General features: G+C 37.2%; 2 protein-coding genes across 2 annotated transcripts; one reads left to right on the forward strand and one right to left on the reverse strand.

The window, feature by feature from the left end:
• Positions 1-738: 738 nt before the first annotated feature.
• On the forward strand, positions 739-7,554 carry CLUP02_00478 (fungal specific transcription factor domain-containing protein; the record flags this gene model as incomplete). The annotated part of the gene is made up of 23 exons (XM_049279526.1): positions 739-805; positions 878-967; positions 1,026-1,113; positions 1,178-1,352; positions 1,419-1,469; positions 1,557-1,630; positions 1,697-1,731; positions 1,785-1,836; positions 1,902-1,927; positions 1,997-2,090; positions 2,155-2,553; positions 2,614-3,166; positions 3,229-3,553; positions 3,601-3,767; positions 3,857-3,988; positions 4,055-4,281; positions 4,342-4,377; positions 4,686-4,758; positions 4,851-5,119; positions 5,208-5,372; positions 5,429-6,185; positions 6,260-6,511; positions 6,577-7,554. The coding sequence occupies 23 exons, from the start codon at positions 739-741 to the stop codon at positions 7,552-7,554; spliced, it is 5,085 nt and encodes a 1,694-aa protein (XP_049135483.1).
• Positions 7,555-7,634: 80 nt separating this feature from the next.
• Positions 7,635-8,623, reverse strand: CLUP02_00479 (amino acid permease; the record flags this gene model as incomplete). Its single annotated transcript, XM_049279527.1, has 2 exons — positions 7,635-8,451; positions 8,505-8,623. The coding sequence occupies 2 exons, from the start codon at positions 8,621-8,623 to the stop codon at positions 7,635-7,637; spliced, it is 936 nt and encodes a 311-aa protein (XP_049135484.1).
• Between the last annotated feature and the right edge of the window lie 7,397 nt (positions 8,624-16,020).

A 16,020-nucleotide genomic window follows, 5' to 3' on the forward strand; every position in this document is an offset into this window, starting at 1 on the left:
CTCAGCTAAGCCTAGCGTATCACTGATAAGCAATTGCAGAAAAAGCGATAAGAATTTAGGGGTCCTGCGCATTTGCTCACACCGCTCGGCCCGCTCTGCCCCTCCCCCGCTTAGATCGAGTTCTTTGCCTTACCTAAGCATCTATCTTCTCCTGCTCCCTCACCGTTCATCAGGGAATGTACAGGCGATTTGCATCGCGATGACTGACCACCATGAGGAATCAGGACATTGGGCTCCTTCACGCCAGTCTTTACTTAATTCAAGTTTCTTCAGCAGATACTTGATAAGAGAGGGACAGCAAGGGCATAGGGCTATGTTTGTTGACAGCCTGACGTTGCCCATGGCTTCACCCGGACTGGGTTGATGTCGTGGTCAGGTCTGAACCATAAGGTGGAACCAGAGTACGGAATATATCCTGTCGTGAGATTTCATCCAAATGGTTTGATCCTAGTGGCGACTTATTGAGCTAGCATCATATCCAAGCTATCCGTACGTGGGCTCTATCAAGTGGCCAAAGTCAGACGTTGGGGCTTTTTTGTGTACTTGGGCATGCTGGAGGCAGGGCAATTTATTTGAAGACATGTTGAACAAGCAATTAGTTTGGCAACGCCGCACGAATGCCGTTCAGCTCGAGCCACATATGCATGCCGGATTTCGCTACCCCTTTGGTGTGAGATGCACAGCCCATTGAGAGCCTGGCCTCAACCATCGTCCTATAAGCATGGCAAGCAGTAAGGTATGGCATGCCTACGTCAACAGCATAATTGGCTTCTTACTGGCTCGAGAGAATACAGTGATCTTACTCGTGAGCTAAGGTGGCGTTCTAGGTCACACAATCTGTCATACCACGGCACAATACAAATCTATGCCTGACGAGTTAGCCGCGGCCTATCACTTGGCAAGGCGAACGAGGGACCAATAGGCTCAGGCGACTACACACTCATAAGCCCGACACCTCCCCTTCTACGTCTGCTCTGAAAGTGTTCCTGCTTTTGCTGCCTGGAAGCGATAGCCTCGGGAACTAGATTCGCATCTTACATTTACCTCCAATCTGCGGATGAGGGCAGCACTCTTTCTCCTAGTCCATGTATACTACATTATCGAAAAGATTGAGTTGGAAGCCGAGACCAAACGATGCGTCAACTGAAAAAGACCCAAAGCAGACACTCACACAAAGATTTTCCTTCAAAAGCCAGAGAAGACAGTCATCATTCAAGTCACTATCACAACAACCAAAGGAATGGGTTGTAGATCAGGTCCCAGCGTACAACCTGAGAGAGTCCGAGCTACGGCAATGGCTTATCAATCATTTCAGAGTAGAAGGAGCTGAAGCAAGGTTAAGTCAAGAATTGGTTCGTTTTGCTGGATGATTCCAAGATCGAACATCAAAAGTGTCTTCTGCTAACGAAGAACCAAAGCCTTTACATTCGGACTCGTACATTTTCCGTATCCCCAAAAGGCTGTCAGAGGTAAGTGTAAATTCTGGTGTCATTAAGTCTCCAACGGAAATTAGAATAAGCTATCCAGAGCATGCAACTGATTATCCTATTTTGCAGAAGGACAAACAAGATATTGATACACTGAGAGAAACGGACGAGTGCGACCGAGCAAGACAGGAGACGAGGGAGAGGTACACCCCTGACCCAGAGTCATAGCAGATAATGGTGGGAGGGCTCTCAGAGAGAATGCATGCCAGTGGGCACAACAAAATATCGCTGGGTCTAGGAGATGGTGTGAGGGTATGCAGAACCACACATAGATCCTAAGCTCTGATTGGTATACAGTACATAATATTGAATATGTGCATGTATGTGGCTTCGTGATTTACTCCGCTTGGTGAGCCCGGCGTGGGCGGTGTGAGCAGGACTGCATTTTCCGAGAGCCTGCTTCTTGTGGAACAGGCCGGAACAGAGGTCGAAAGATGCATGTGGGTAGGTGGTCCACGCAACTGTCCCTCAAAAGCACTGCCCGCCGGACAGACTCATTAGGTCACTAGCTCGGTTCATATTTGCCAGAACTTTAAACCTTTCTCTCAGTCAATTGTCTCCTGTGCAATTCGGGGATGTTCTACAGGCACCCCACTCATCTGAGTACTCCTTTCGAGTAAAAACATCACGCTTTGGATCCGATCACGCACAAGTCATGTTACGGGAGAATGGCGACCTCAAATGCGCTTCCACATGAGTTTGAGCAGTCATATCTGGAACTGACTGCATTCCCCCGCAACCATATCGAGGCCAAATCGTACGGAGATGCCATCTTGAAGGGTTATCATGAGAGACTGTCAGATGGCGAAAGGCTCATGTTCTTGCAAGACGAGGACAAAATAAAAGTACCGATACGCGACATCTCAGCCGACGGAAGTGTTACCAAAGTCAACGTTCTTAATGATGATCAGCTGAAAGACCTTCTTGGTCATGTTCCGCAAGACCCAATGCAAAACCTGGTTAATGGCTCAAATAGGCCTCTGGCCCAGGTATCGATTCGTGTTCAAAAAGATGCAAAGTGCCGTTTCGTGTGGGTCCCCTTCAAACTTTCAATACTCCTATCCTTGTTCCCCTTTTTACTTATGGTAGGTAGGCACGTATAACTAATCATGGATGTCTACTTCAGATTCCTCATCACAAAAAGCGCGGTAGCGCCCCTAGAGCTATCAGGGACAATGCTACGGCGTTTGCTAACGCACTACCAAGTCATGCCCCAGTTCCTGGACTTCATATGTCTATATGGGTCATCAGACACTGAGGATAATGGTCTGCGATTCAGCGGCTTCAAAAGCGCGAAGGTGCTCAAAAACCCAACGCCAGCAATGTGTATTCCACAAATGGATCGGAGTGGCAGAGCCTTCCAGCTATGCTACAACCTCAAGGTAACTAGGTGGGGAGAAGTGGATAATACCATGAGTTGGACTATCGAGCAGTATGCCGTATATCATCGCTTCGACGTCGGTACCGGCGTTCAAGTCTGGATGATTGGTGACCCCCATGCTGAGATAAAGGAGCGTGTAGGTGAGATGTTTCGCGAAAGGGGCGCGCACCAGTCGAAGTTTGACACCATCGACCACGCCTTAGGATCTTCCCTTGAGACGCACTTGGCACTTGCAGCATGGGTCACGTCTCAATGGAAGCGTGCCGTACTTGATCTTGGCAAGATCATACATGATCTGGTAAAACGCTACACAGTATTCCTCACCTGGGTCACGCAAAGACATCTAACTCTAAGGTATAGAACCTGGAAATTGCCTATATCGAAGCCACTTTTGACCGGGAAAACCAGAGTTCGGCCACTTTAGGGGAGGTGCAAAAGTGGGAGGACAAAACCAATGAAACCGCAATAATAATGGCGTTCAACGTCAACGTCTTGAAGCTGTTTAGAGAATTCTATAAAGGGCTCGTTCACGATGAAAACTTTCCTAATAGAGAGAGGTGGGCCTGCCAACAAGAGGTTCATAAGTTTGCATCCCAAGTCGATGAGGTCATTGATGAGGCCGAGATGCTTGCCTCGATGGCGACAGGGCTGGCGAAAGTCGTAGCTCGCAAGAAAGCATCGGCAAGTGATCCAAATACGAGATCAACTTACTGTTACGAGTCATCCTAACAGCCTTCACTTTGCAGTTCATCCAATTCCTTCAGGGACAAACTGCCGCTGTTGCGTACGAGTTGAACATCAAAATGTTCGAGCAAGCGAATCAAAGCGCTACTGAGGCAATCGCAATGCGGATAATCACCGTCGTTACTTTGATATATCTTCCTGCAACTTTCTCCAGTGTAAGTTCGTTGACCTCTGGGACCTGATCATCATCTGGCCAGGTCTGACGTCGTGCCTCAAATCGCTAACCTAATGTAACACTATAAAGACATTCTTTAGCACGGATATTGTCAAATATCAAGATGGCGAAAGCTTTTCCTGGCTTGCTCTGACTAGGTTCATGCAAGTCACCGTTCCCCTCATGTTTCTGACATTCCTCATCGCTGGAGGCTGGTTTTGGGTCGAGTCGAAAAAGAGATCTTCCCCAACTCGAAGTTCGGAGAAGCGAGACAGCACGGATGAATAGCTAGGCTCTTTTTCGATTCTATCAAGGTGTCTTCCCGGCGTTAAAGAAGTTCTACAAGACCCTGATCACCATGGCGTCGTATCATATTCGGGCAATTGGCTCAGAGGGGGTCTAAATAGTGAGCTGCTCTTGTTCCGCAAGTTGACTGTGGGGTATTCCATCAGACGCAATGCCTTTACACATAGACGGCAACCCAATAGTACGTGCAAGAACATCTCGATTATCTAGTACACCACAAAGAGAAGTAAGAGGAAGGGCTTGAGAGAGGAAGCTCACAACCTGCCTAGTGCAAGCAAGGGCCAGAGCGAACAGCTGAGGCATTTGTGACTAAGGCGATACTACTGTCAAATCGCTAGGATTCAAGTATAGAAGAAGGTGGACCGCAAGTCACATATCATTATATTGTCTTCGGGTTCGAGGATGTGAAGCACAGCCAGTGGAACAAATCCCACTTCAGTCAATGGTGTCTGACTCGCTCCGTATAAACTTGGTTGGCAATCATCTATTACTGCCAGAAGAAGCGTCTGGATATGGCGAAGAAAACAAGTAGAAGCGCATAAAAGCTTAGAAGAAATACCTGGATATCTGATGGAATGGTCAAAAATTTTCGCGCTCGTCGATTGCAAACAAGTACCATTGACTGGGAGTGGAAAGTTGGAGACGGGATGTTTATCGCCTCCCGACGTGCCTGGACCTTGATTACGGTACCTACCTAGGTAGTGGCCCGGAAGGACTGTGCTGATAAGGGGCGGGCGTTCTTTACTAATAACTGCCGGAACGCCCCTCTTCCCAACAGGACTCGGAACCATTCCTTTACATCATCACCACAGCACACACCCACCGATTCCGACTGACCTCATCTGTTCCGCGGGCCTATGACCGCGCCCCCAGTTGCAACACTGTAAGCGAAGAGGGCAACATGGGTCCGGACGCGGACGCAGCAGAGGCCGTGACGCCGCCGTCGACGGCCGCGGGATCCGCATCGGTACAGAAGCGTCCTGCCCCTGCGTCTGCATCTGCCGAGGTGCAGCGGTCCAAGAGGGCCAAGTACACCCCCGTCGCCTGGTAAGGAAAGACATCCAATCCACACCGTCGGTGAGGTGACCATCGCGTCGGAAAGACATGTCGCTGACAGAGTTTGACCGGGAAAAAGCAACGAGTGCAAGAAGCGGAAGCTCAAGTGTATTAAGGAAGATCACCAGGCCGTGTGCCGGCGATGTCTCTCCAATGGCGCCGAATGTATCTTCATTCCTGGCCCGCAGCAGACGCCGCTGAGAGATCGCGAGGTCACCAACGAGAGAGATGAATCTATCAACCCGTATGAAGCACTCCCATGTTCCGACCACCGATCCAGTAGACTAATGGTCGTGACAGCTCACAATACAAGAACCTGAGCGACGAGGTGGCAACTCTGCGAGAGCAGGTCGCCAGCCTAACCTCGTCCCTCCGAGAGCTCACCGGAAAGATCACACAGATCAACACCCGGTCGCCCGCCGCCCTCGGCGGTCCGCAACATCCAAGTCCTCTGTACACGAGCGAATCCAACCGGAGGCCAAGCGAACCGAGAGAACCGCAGTTCGTCGGCCCTACCAGGTCAGCCTTCAGCCTTCGCATCGCGGAGTCCTCGCTCTCCCGCGTGCACATCCAGACGCGCGATGCGTCGCCAACGAGCAGATCCGCATCGCCGGCCGCCTCTGCGAGGGCGGTTTCCGAAACCTCAGACCACCCCGCCTCGCATTCGGCATCGCAAAAGGACCTGGATTGTCTTTTGACGTTCGAGGCTGACGAGGTTTTTCGGCTCCTTGATGTCTATCAGGATGACGTTGAGTCTGTGTACCCATTCACCAATATGAACGATGTCTCTGCCAACTTGCCGCATATCCTCGACTTTGTGAGAGCCCAGCAGAACCCGACGGCGGGCGCAGACTCGATCTCTGCCGGGGATCGACCAAAAATTGAGCTCAAGGATGTCCAGATTGTCAAAGTAGCGATTGCTACCTCTATAGTGATGGAGGCTCAAGGCCAGAATGCCATAAGTACGAAGCTGGTAGATGCGGTGGAGCCGATCGTGTGTCGTGTGTCTGGCGAAGCCTTTATCGACCTGAAAGAGCTCCAGATCATGACTATGCTAGTGAGTTCTGCGTCTCCTGCGACCTGGTTCAAGTGGCCACTGGGGCCTTCAATCCTTTGCTGACTCAACATCAGAGCATCTACTGGTTCCACTGCGGCGAGGAGTTACTGGCATGGAGATCGATCGGCATCTCTGGGCGGGAAGTATTGGAAATCGGTCTGCATCGTCGCGCGATCCTCCTTGAGAACTTCAAGGATCCCAAAGAGAGGGACCTAGCTCTGCGATGCTTCTGGTGTGTCTACGTACTAGATCGCCGATGGAGCTTCGGCACGAGTCTGTCTTTTGGGCTCATCGATCGTGACATCGATCCTGAGTTACCAGAGCCGGTAAGTTCCCCCATTGTTTGATCAATCTTTCTTGCAGACAAAGGTACTGACTATGGTCGATCAAGGGGGACGAGTATCCTTACCTGAGGTGTATGGTTGCCTATGGCAGGCTTTGTTCGAAAGTCTGGGAGGCGCTGCCGCCCTTCGAGTCACCATCACAATTCATCCCCAAGGATACGGTGGCGTTCCTCGACTTCATGACACTGAACTGGCTCAATTCGATACCGGAAGATTTGCAGCTTCGGCACCCAAGGCTAGGCCTTGCTCCCAGGATCCAGCCCCGCAGCGTGCATCGCCTCCGTACTCTGCTCTACCTGCGAGGGAACCACATGCGCACGCTCATCCACCGCCACCACGTTCTGAGCACCGCCAGTATCAAAGCAGACATGCAGAGCGCGAAGCTCGTCACCGAGATTGCTCTTGACACGATACAAGTACTTGTCCACTTGAACGAGACGAGCGACATCTATGCGCGGCAGCAGCACGCTTTCAACTACTTCTTGATGAGCGCCTTGGCGGTGATCCTCCTGGCTGTGTGTCACGCACCGGGTGTCTTTACTGAACCTTGCAAGGAGAAGTTCTTGAAAGCTGTACAGCTGGTGAAGGGGTTCTCGCGCCACGGGCATGCCAGTCGGAGGCTGTGGAAGACGATTCGAGGGCTCATGCCGAGCATCAAGTCGTTGGGCCTGCGCAGTGACCCTGAGAAGGGCGACGTACCCCAGCTAGTCGACAATGGGGAGACAGATCCGAATGAGGGCCATGTCGACGGATCGGAGCAGACTGTCGGTCAAAGCGAGCGCGATGGGAGGAGGACGGAAGCCACGTGGGATGCATACGAGGCTGGCCCGCCGACAGCAAGCTCTATGCCGGACATGTTCAACATGGGCAATGACCTCATGAACCTCTTCGACGCTTTCGGGCAAGCGAATTCTGGGCACCCGGCGCCTTCAGACTTTCCTTTCCTGTCGGCTTCTTTGGAGGGAATGATCAGGGGATGTCACTTGGAGATCCGGAAGAGATCTCACGGAGGTTTCAGGGACTAATTTGATACACAATCATAAGAGACCTAAGGTTCCATCGATTTCCGTCTTTTCAAATTTCAACTATTCCTTCTCGCATATTTCTAAACTACAACTTCCGTGTGAACGGAGACGCCAGTCACAACGTTATCAACAGCGGGTACCTCGAACTTCTTCCGCCCAAATGAGATGTAGTAGAACACGCCAAAGGCCAGCCACCCAGCCATTACAACAATCGAATAGTTCATGTTCTGCGGGGTAACGGGCATCGCCGAGGGGAAGGTGCTGAAGATGATCACCACAGTCATCCAGATCAGACTGATGACATTCAAGATGGGGCCCAAGGCGGGACCAAGCTTGAAGGGGCCGAAGTCGGAACGGCTCAAGTTCTTCCTGCCGTGCACCAGCATGTACACGATGGGGATGATGTAGCTAAGGTACATCCCGATGATAGCCATGGACAGAATAGCGTTGAACGCGGTTGTGTTGCCGAGGTAGATGAATCCAAGCAACATCTGGAGAACCGTGACGAGAACGACGGAGTGGACGGGGATCTGCTGGCGCTGATTGACCTTGCTGAGGTAATGATCATACGGCGTGGCCTTGTCTCGGGCGAAAGCCCACAGCGTTCGTGAGGTGGACGTGATGCCGGCGACGGTGGCGGCAATGGCGGTGAGGATGATCATGAGGGACATGAAGGTCGCGCCGCCGTAGGACTTTGTCACGTCCATGAAGATTTGCATAAAGGGAAACCCTGTCGGGGTTGAGAGGAGGGCTTCGAGGGGACCGGTGCAGAAGAGGAGGACGGTGCCGTAGACGAGGCCCATGATGCCGTTGACGACGACGCTGCCGACCATGGCGATTGGGACGTTGCGGCTGGCGTTGGGCATTTCCTCGGCCAAGTGGCAGGCGGCGTCGTAACTGTGTAGATGTGTCAGCGCTTGTAGAGCGGTATGAGGAGGTGGTGAGCGTACCCGAGGAAGGGATAGACGGCGCTGATGAGTCCGACGAGCCATGAGACGCCATCACTCTCCCAACCACTGGAGTTGACGAATTCAGTAAAGACGAACGAGGCCGAGTTCTTGGGTGCCATGACGCCTAGCACTATTAAGATAGAGAGGAAACCGACGACGTAGAGGACATTATTAATAGGTATATAACATAGGGAAGAAGCTCACAGAGGCTAACTACTATTAAGGTCTAAAAAATAAATTACTAAAATCTACTCTTCCCTTAAAATATATTACTAACGCTCTATATATACCTAAACTACTTTTTTATTACTTAGTCCCTCTTTTTATACTTCTTAAGCTATTTTTTAATTAATAAAACTTAATTAATAAAGTTTAATAAAGTATTCCCTCCCCTAAGCTTTATTTTAAAACCTATTTATAATTTATATATACTATATTAATTCTTTATTTAAGAGGTTTTTAAATATATAATATAAGAGCGAGTATAAATAATACTTATTAACTTAAATATAAACCCTTTATTTTAAATAATAGCTTTATAATTTTATATTTAAATTATTTTTATTTATAGGCCGTTTTTATAATTATTAATATTTAAGTAGTCGTCGCTCTATTTTTATTTATTAATATTAACCCCTTTTTAAGCTATTATAATTTAAAATTCTTTTTTTTTTTTATAATTACTTTTTTTATATATAGTCTCTTATTTTTATTAGCGTCTATACTATTCCCTTATTATATAAATATTATAATTAACGAATATTTTTTAAATCCCTATTTTTATATATTTCTCGTACCTAAGTAAGTCTTTTATAAAGTCGTTCTATATTTGCTACTAACTCGTTTTAATACAAATATAGCTCCTTATTATAAAGTTATTATTATTCATAATAGAACGGTTATTAGTATTATAAGTATACTTAGTAGTAGCGGTAATAATAATCTATTTAAAAAGCTTAATATCCCCTTTATTTACCCTAATTTCGTATATATATTATTATTTATATACTACTTATACTAACTATTATAAACTCTTATTAAAAAAAAAAAGCGAATATTAAGAAGATCGGGGTTAATTAGGTACGCCCGCTTCTTTATTTTACTTATATTATATATAAAGTATTTAATTTAAAAGCCGAGTATTATAATTAGCTAAGTTAGTAATTTATAGCCCTTAGTTTATTCCTTTATTTAATACTTTTTTAAAATTTAATATATATTATATTAAGTATATTATATAGAACTATTTTTATAAAAATATAGTAAGTACTTAATATAGTTACTACTCCGTTACTTTTTTACGTATTATATTAATAATATTTTAAGTCCCTAAGTCTATAGAATTTATAATCCGAACTTTATAAAGTACCGCTCTCGTTTTAAATAATAATATTTATAATTTAGAGGTTTATTACTTTATTATTACTTTATTATTATTATTATTTAAGTTATTAATATTACTTTATAATTTTAATAAACTTATTAAATTATTATTAATAATACGTAAAGGGCGTTTAAGTACGCTAATAAAGAGGCTTATTTAACCCCTATTATTAATAATAATAATAATAAAGCGGCTATAAGCTCTTTTTATACTACGTTTTCGTCTTATAATAATATTATAATCGTATTATTTCGTACTATTTATAATAAAGTACGCTATTTAAATAATATTTTAATTAGTATATAGTCGCCCCGCCTGCGCTTTATATTTATAACTAATTATTTATAAATTCGTTAATAATAAGGAAATTTCTTTTTTATAACGACCCTTAGGATAATAACTAGGGCGGCCCTTTTATATATAAGGGCGGTTCTTTTATAAATAAGGGTAGTCCTCCCGTACGTTATAAAAATTAAGAAAATAGTTTATAATTAGCGTATTTATATTACTTAATTATAACTATATAACCCCCTTTTTTTATTATTAATAACTAATTTACTACGTTATTAAGTTTATTAAGAGCTAGGGCGCGCTATTTAATTAAAACTCGTTCTTTATATATATTAATTAATATTACGTTTTTAATATACCTAGCTAGCTCTTACGTATTTTTATTATTATTATATCTTTTTTATTAAATTAAGTATTATTACCTCCTTTTTAGCTCTTTATATTATATAATATTTTTTATTTTACAAAATAGCTCCCCGTTTATATTTTTAATAAGTAAGGGCTTTTAAAGGGCTTTTTTATAATATTAATACGGCTTAAATAAGAATATATAAAATATATTATATATTTTATATTAAATTAATATATTTAGTTAGTAAATAACCCCTACCGTTTTAATTATTAATTTAACTTTAAATAGGCTTAAATACTTATTAACTAACTTCTAATTAGGATGCTACTTATTAATATTCTTCTTTAATAATAATACTTAATTACTTACTTTATATAATATATTTATTTTAGCTTTATTAACTTATTATTTATATATTTTGCGTACTTTTTATATAAGGGGTTATAAAGCTTTTTAATTAGCTTATAATTAAGCTATACGCTCCTTAACTAGGATATTTTATATATTATTTCGAGCCCCTATTAAAATTAATATAAAGTACGTAAATAAGAACTTAAATAGGGCCTTAATAAGCGCTTTATAGATTATTAAGTAGTAAGTATTATTATATATAAACTTAACTAAGTAAAGACGTTATATTTAATCTAATTAGTTTTAAATATAAAAATAATAAAAGTACTATTCTAAGTATTAGTTCTATCGTTCTATTTAACTATCCGTTTATAAATAGAACGTAGTATTAAAACGCCTTTTTATTACTAAGAAATAATAAAAATAAGTCTAAAACTTATTTATAAATAACGACCCCTTATTAAAAACGATCCCTTTAAATATTCTAAACTTAATAAAAATCTTTATAAATAAGAGGTTTATAAATCCTTAGGTTATAAAGGTCGTTTTCGTAATAATATAAACGCTATATTTTATAAATTAATTTATTATAATAAGTACTACGTCGTAGGGGCGCCTCTTAATTAACGTAATTAATATAAATAAGCTTATAATAAAGTTTAATAATATCTCTTATTATAGCCTAACTAGGGTAAATAGGGGGTATAATAAGCTATATAGCTTATAATAATAAGGCTTTATTTATTAATATATTATATAAATATTAATATAACTTTTTATATCCCTACTTATTTTATTTTAATAATAGTAGCGTTTTAGTAGTATTATTATTTACTTTATATTATAATATCCTATTATAAGTATATTATAATATATTTTAATAACCTCCCTTTTTAGCCCTTTATATAATAATACGTAAGTATAGCTATTATAATATAATAGCCCTCTCGAGTTATATACTTAGCTCTATTTCTTTTTTAATTAAATAAAGTTATTAGTTCTTTTTAATTTACTACTTATTTTTTAGAAAAGCGTCCTTTTATTAAATAGCCCGTAGTTAATTTATTATTAAGAACCCCTTTTTATTAATTACTATTTTAAATACTCTTATTATATTAAAGTTCTATAAAACGAGTAGCTCGTAATTTATAATTTTAATAATAAGCTTAAATAGTTTTTTAAATATTATATTATAACTCTAACGCCCTAAGCTTATAACCCTATTACGTTTTTTAAAATACTTTTTAAAGTTCTCTTGAGCTAAAACTCTTAACCTCTTTTATTTATTTTTTATATTATTATTAGTTTTGCTTTTAAAATACTTATTATTCTTTTTATTTAAGAGCCGCTCCTATAGCTCGTTTTTATATATTTTATTATTATAATTTTAAAAGGCTCTTATATATTTTTAATATTATAAAAGTCTTTTCTTATTTTTAATAATAGCTCCTTTACTTTATTATTATTATTATTTTTATTATAATTAATTTTTTATAATAGTCTATTTACTAAGTTCTTTATACTTAATTTAAACTTAATTTTAATATTAAACGCTACGAGTTCGTTTAGTTAGCGTAGCTATTTCCTATTTAATCTCTTTTTTATATTTAAAAACTATAAGTTAAAATAATTTATAAATATTACGACCTAATTTTAGCTATAAATAAAATAATATTATTAATATTTTAGTATGTTTATAATAGTTAGTAGCTCCGTATTTTTTATATTATAATAGCTCTCTATATCCGTTAATTTCCTTAACTTATAAGTAATTAAATACTAATTACTTTTAAATAATTACGTAATTACTAAGCTAATAGCTCGAGCTAAAGCGTTTATTTATAATTATATAAATAGGGTAAGGTTAAAATATTATAATATTAGCGTATTAATAAATATTATTAATAGCTTTTTAAACGACTTTATAATAAATATTAATAGCTCTAACTATTCCGGTTTTATTCTTTTTAATAAGTTTATTAAAAGTACCGTTATCTTAATATAGTTATTAATAAATTTATAATAGAACCCCGTAAATTTAAAGAACGTTTATATATTTTTAACCCTCCTTAGAAATAACTAATTTACTATAGCTTTAGTACGCGCGGGTTCTATTTTTATATTTTTATTAAATATAATATACCTTAAAAATCCTATATATAATATATAGAACTTATATTTATTGCTATTTAAATATAAGTTCTATTACTATAGTTTTTATAATACGCTACGTACGTACTTTTTATATATTACGTAGTCGTTATTATATATTAAGATATTATTTAAATATATAATATAAACGGTATTAACTAGGCTACTTAGAACGTTATTAATATATATTTAGAAAGTTGCGGGTACGTTAGTTAGTTTAAAAAGTATAACTAAGTACTTAAATTACTCATATTTAATATAAAAAGCCGTTTTTTACTTATCGCCCTCGGCTATATATATATAATAATACGCGTTTTTAAGGTCTAGTTTTATAAAAATAGAGGTATTAAATAGTTTATTTAATATCTTTTTAATTAGTAATAGCGGCGTTTTATTTTTTTATATAATTTTATTAATTACTTTATAATTAATATAAAGTCGTAGCTTTCTTCTTTTTTTAAATATAACTTTTTTTAAATATAAAAAAATAAGTACTCTCACTAAGCTTATAAAGGGGCGTATTTAGCCCCTAGCCTCTATTCTTATTAAATAGTTACGTAAGATCTTAAGTTTATAGTTTAATAATAAGTAAATAGGTCCCTAAGGAATAAGCGCTACGTTATTTAACTTAATATAATAGTCGTATAATACTCTATTTAGTAATAAAATAGCCTTCTTTTTTAAAAGTAAGTCGTTAAAGTCTTAATAATATAGCTTTTAATCCTTAGTTACGCTTATTAATATTACGTCGCTATTTATAACTAAGTTAATTATAATATACGTAAGTATTATTAAAACTAAGTCATTTAGTAACCCCTTCTTTAGGGCGTCTAAGTAAATATATTGTTTATAAATTAAATACTATTACTTTTTTTATTTCTAGCTAATTAATAAGTTAATATCCTCTAGCTAAGAGAAACCGAGGATAAGTATAAGTATTATAATATTAACTATTACGAAATAATATAACTATATTTTTATTACGTAGTTATTATTAATAATTCGAAACTATAAATAATAGCTTCTTAGCGTTTCTATTTATTTACTTTCGACGTTTACTAACTATAATAATAAATAAATTCGTAAATTAATATTAAAACTATTAAATAGCCCAATACTAACTACGTTCCTTTTTATTTTTAAATTAATAAGGGCGCTTAGCTTTTTTTATATATAATTTAAATATATATAAATTAGGACGTTTAAGCGCCGCTCTTATTAATTACTAATTACTTTTTTTATTAAAATAATATTCGAGCTCGTTACTAGTCCGCGTTACTTAGTTAAAATAAGGTTTAATTAATAATTAGTAGCCTTATACCCTTTTTAGTTATATTTATAATATATAACGCTTAGGTAATTATTAATAAAATACTTAGTTTTATTATAATTATAATATTATTAATACTACTCTTACGGTTATAAATAATCTTTTATAATATAACTAATCTTTTTATAATTATAATATATAATGTCCTTATTAAATAAGTTACGGCGTATTTTTTACGTATTTAACTTATTAATACCTTAATATCTTCTCACTAGCTCGTTCGAATTTAAATTAAAATATTACTTAGGGAACGTTTATAAACTCCTTATTAATAATAAGGATTATTTAATACGTTTCATTAATAATATTAATTATAAATAAGTTTATAAAAGTTCTATTTATAATATTATTATAAAGTATAATTCGGGCCATAGCTTACTTATTAATATAGAGATCTTCTATTTTTTTATTAAGATATATTTTAGTTTTATTTTAAGCTTATTAATATAATTGATAAACTTATTAACTTTCTTTTTTTAATTTTATAAAGTATTATTTAGTTATATACTTATTATTATTCTTTAGCTAGCGGGATTAAATAAGTTATTTTATAAAAAGGTCTTTAGTTCTTTTTATATAACTTAGTTTATTATAAACCCGGGGGTCCTTTAGTAATTAAAAATATAATATATTTAAGAAGTTTTTATATTATTACTTAAGTAATTAACTATATATACTATTTTATTATAATCTATTCTTATTTATTAAGCTTATAAGTCGAAGTAATAATAATAATTAAAAAAGAAGCTCTATAAATCCCGTATTAATTTATTAATATATAATAAGTTAAAAAGGGATAGTAGTTTAAACGTAAACGTTCTATTTATAATACTTATTTAAGTTAAAAAGGAGCTAGTAAATAGGGGCTTAAGTAATGTAAACTTATTATTTTATTATTACTTAAGTAGTATTTTAAATATAGTTTTATTTATTAAACTATTCTTAGTCCGGGGGTTTATATTCTTATTTATATTAAAACTAATATTTAAAGTTATTATAATTAAAACCGTAGCCCTTAGTACGGGGGCCGGGCTATTTAAAAAGCTTTATAAGTATTTTAAATCTACTTATTTTTTATATAAACGCTCTTTATATATTATAATAAGGATATCTTTTTTTAATTATTATTCTTATTTTTATAATTTTATTAGCTTATTACTTATTATTTAGTTTAAGTATTAATAAGTAAGGGTAAGAGGTTTATTATTTTATTTAAAATTTATTAATATTCTTAGTAATATAATCCTTTTATATTATTATTATATTATTTATTTTATTATACTTCGTTTTTATATTATTTATTAAAAAAGAAGTAATTTTAGGGGGTTTAATAAAAAAGAGTCGTTTTTTTATTATTATTATAATATTAACTACGCTCTCTTATTACGTCTCGTTCTTATTAATATTTTAAGTTTTTAACTTAGTTTTTTTTATAAATAAAGAATTTAAATTATTAATAAGTATATAATATAAAAAAGAAGTTTATAAAAAATAATTATTATTAAAGTTTAAAAAATAAATTACTAAAATCTACCCTTTCCTCGAGGTATATTACTAATATTTTATATATACTTAAGCTACTCCTTTATTACTTAGTCCCCCTCTTTATGCCCCCTGAGCTATCCCTTAACTAACGAGGCCTGACCGGCGAGGCCTG

This window comes from Colletotrichum lupini, chromosome 1 (genome assembly GCF_023278565.1).
Source record: "Colletotrichum lupini chromosome 1, complete sequence".
Classification (NCBI taxonomy): domain Eukaryota; kingdom Fungi; phylum Ascomycota; class Sordariomycetes; order Glomerellales; family Glomerellaceae; genus Colletotrichum; species Colletotrichum lupini.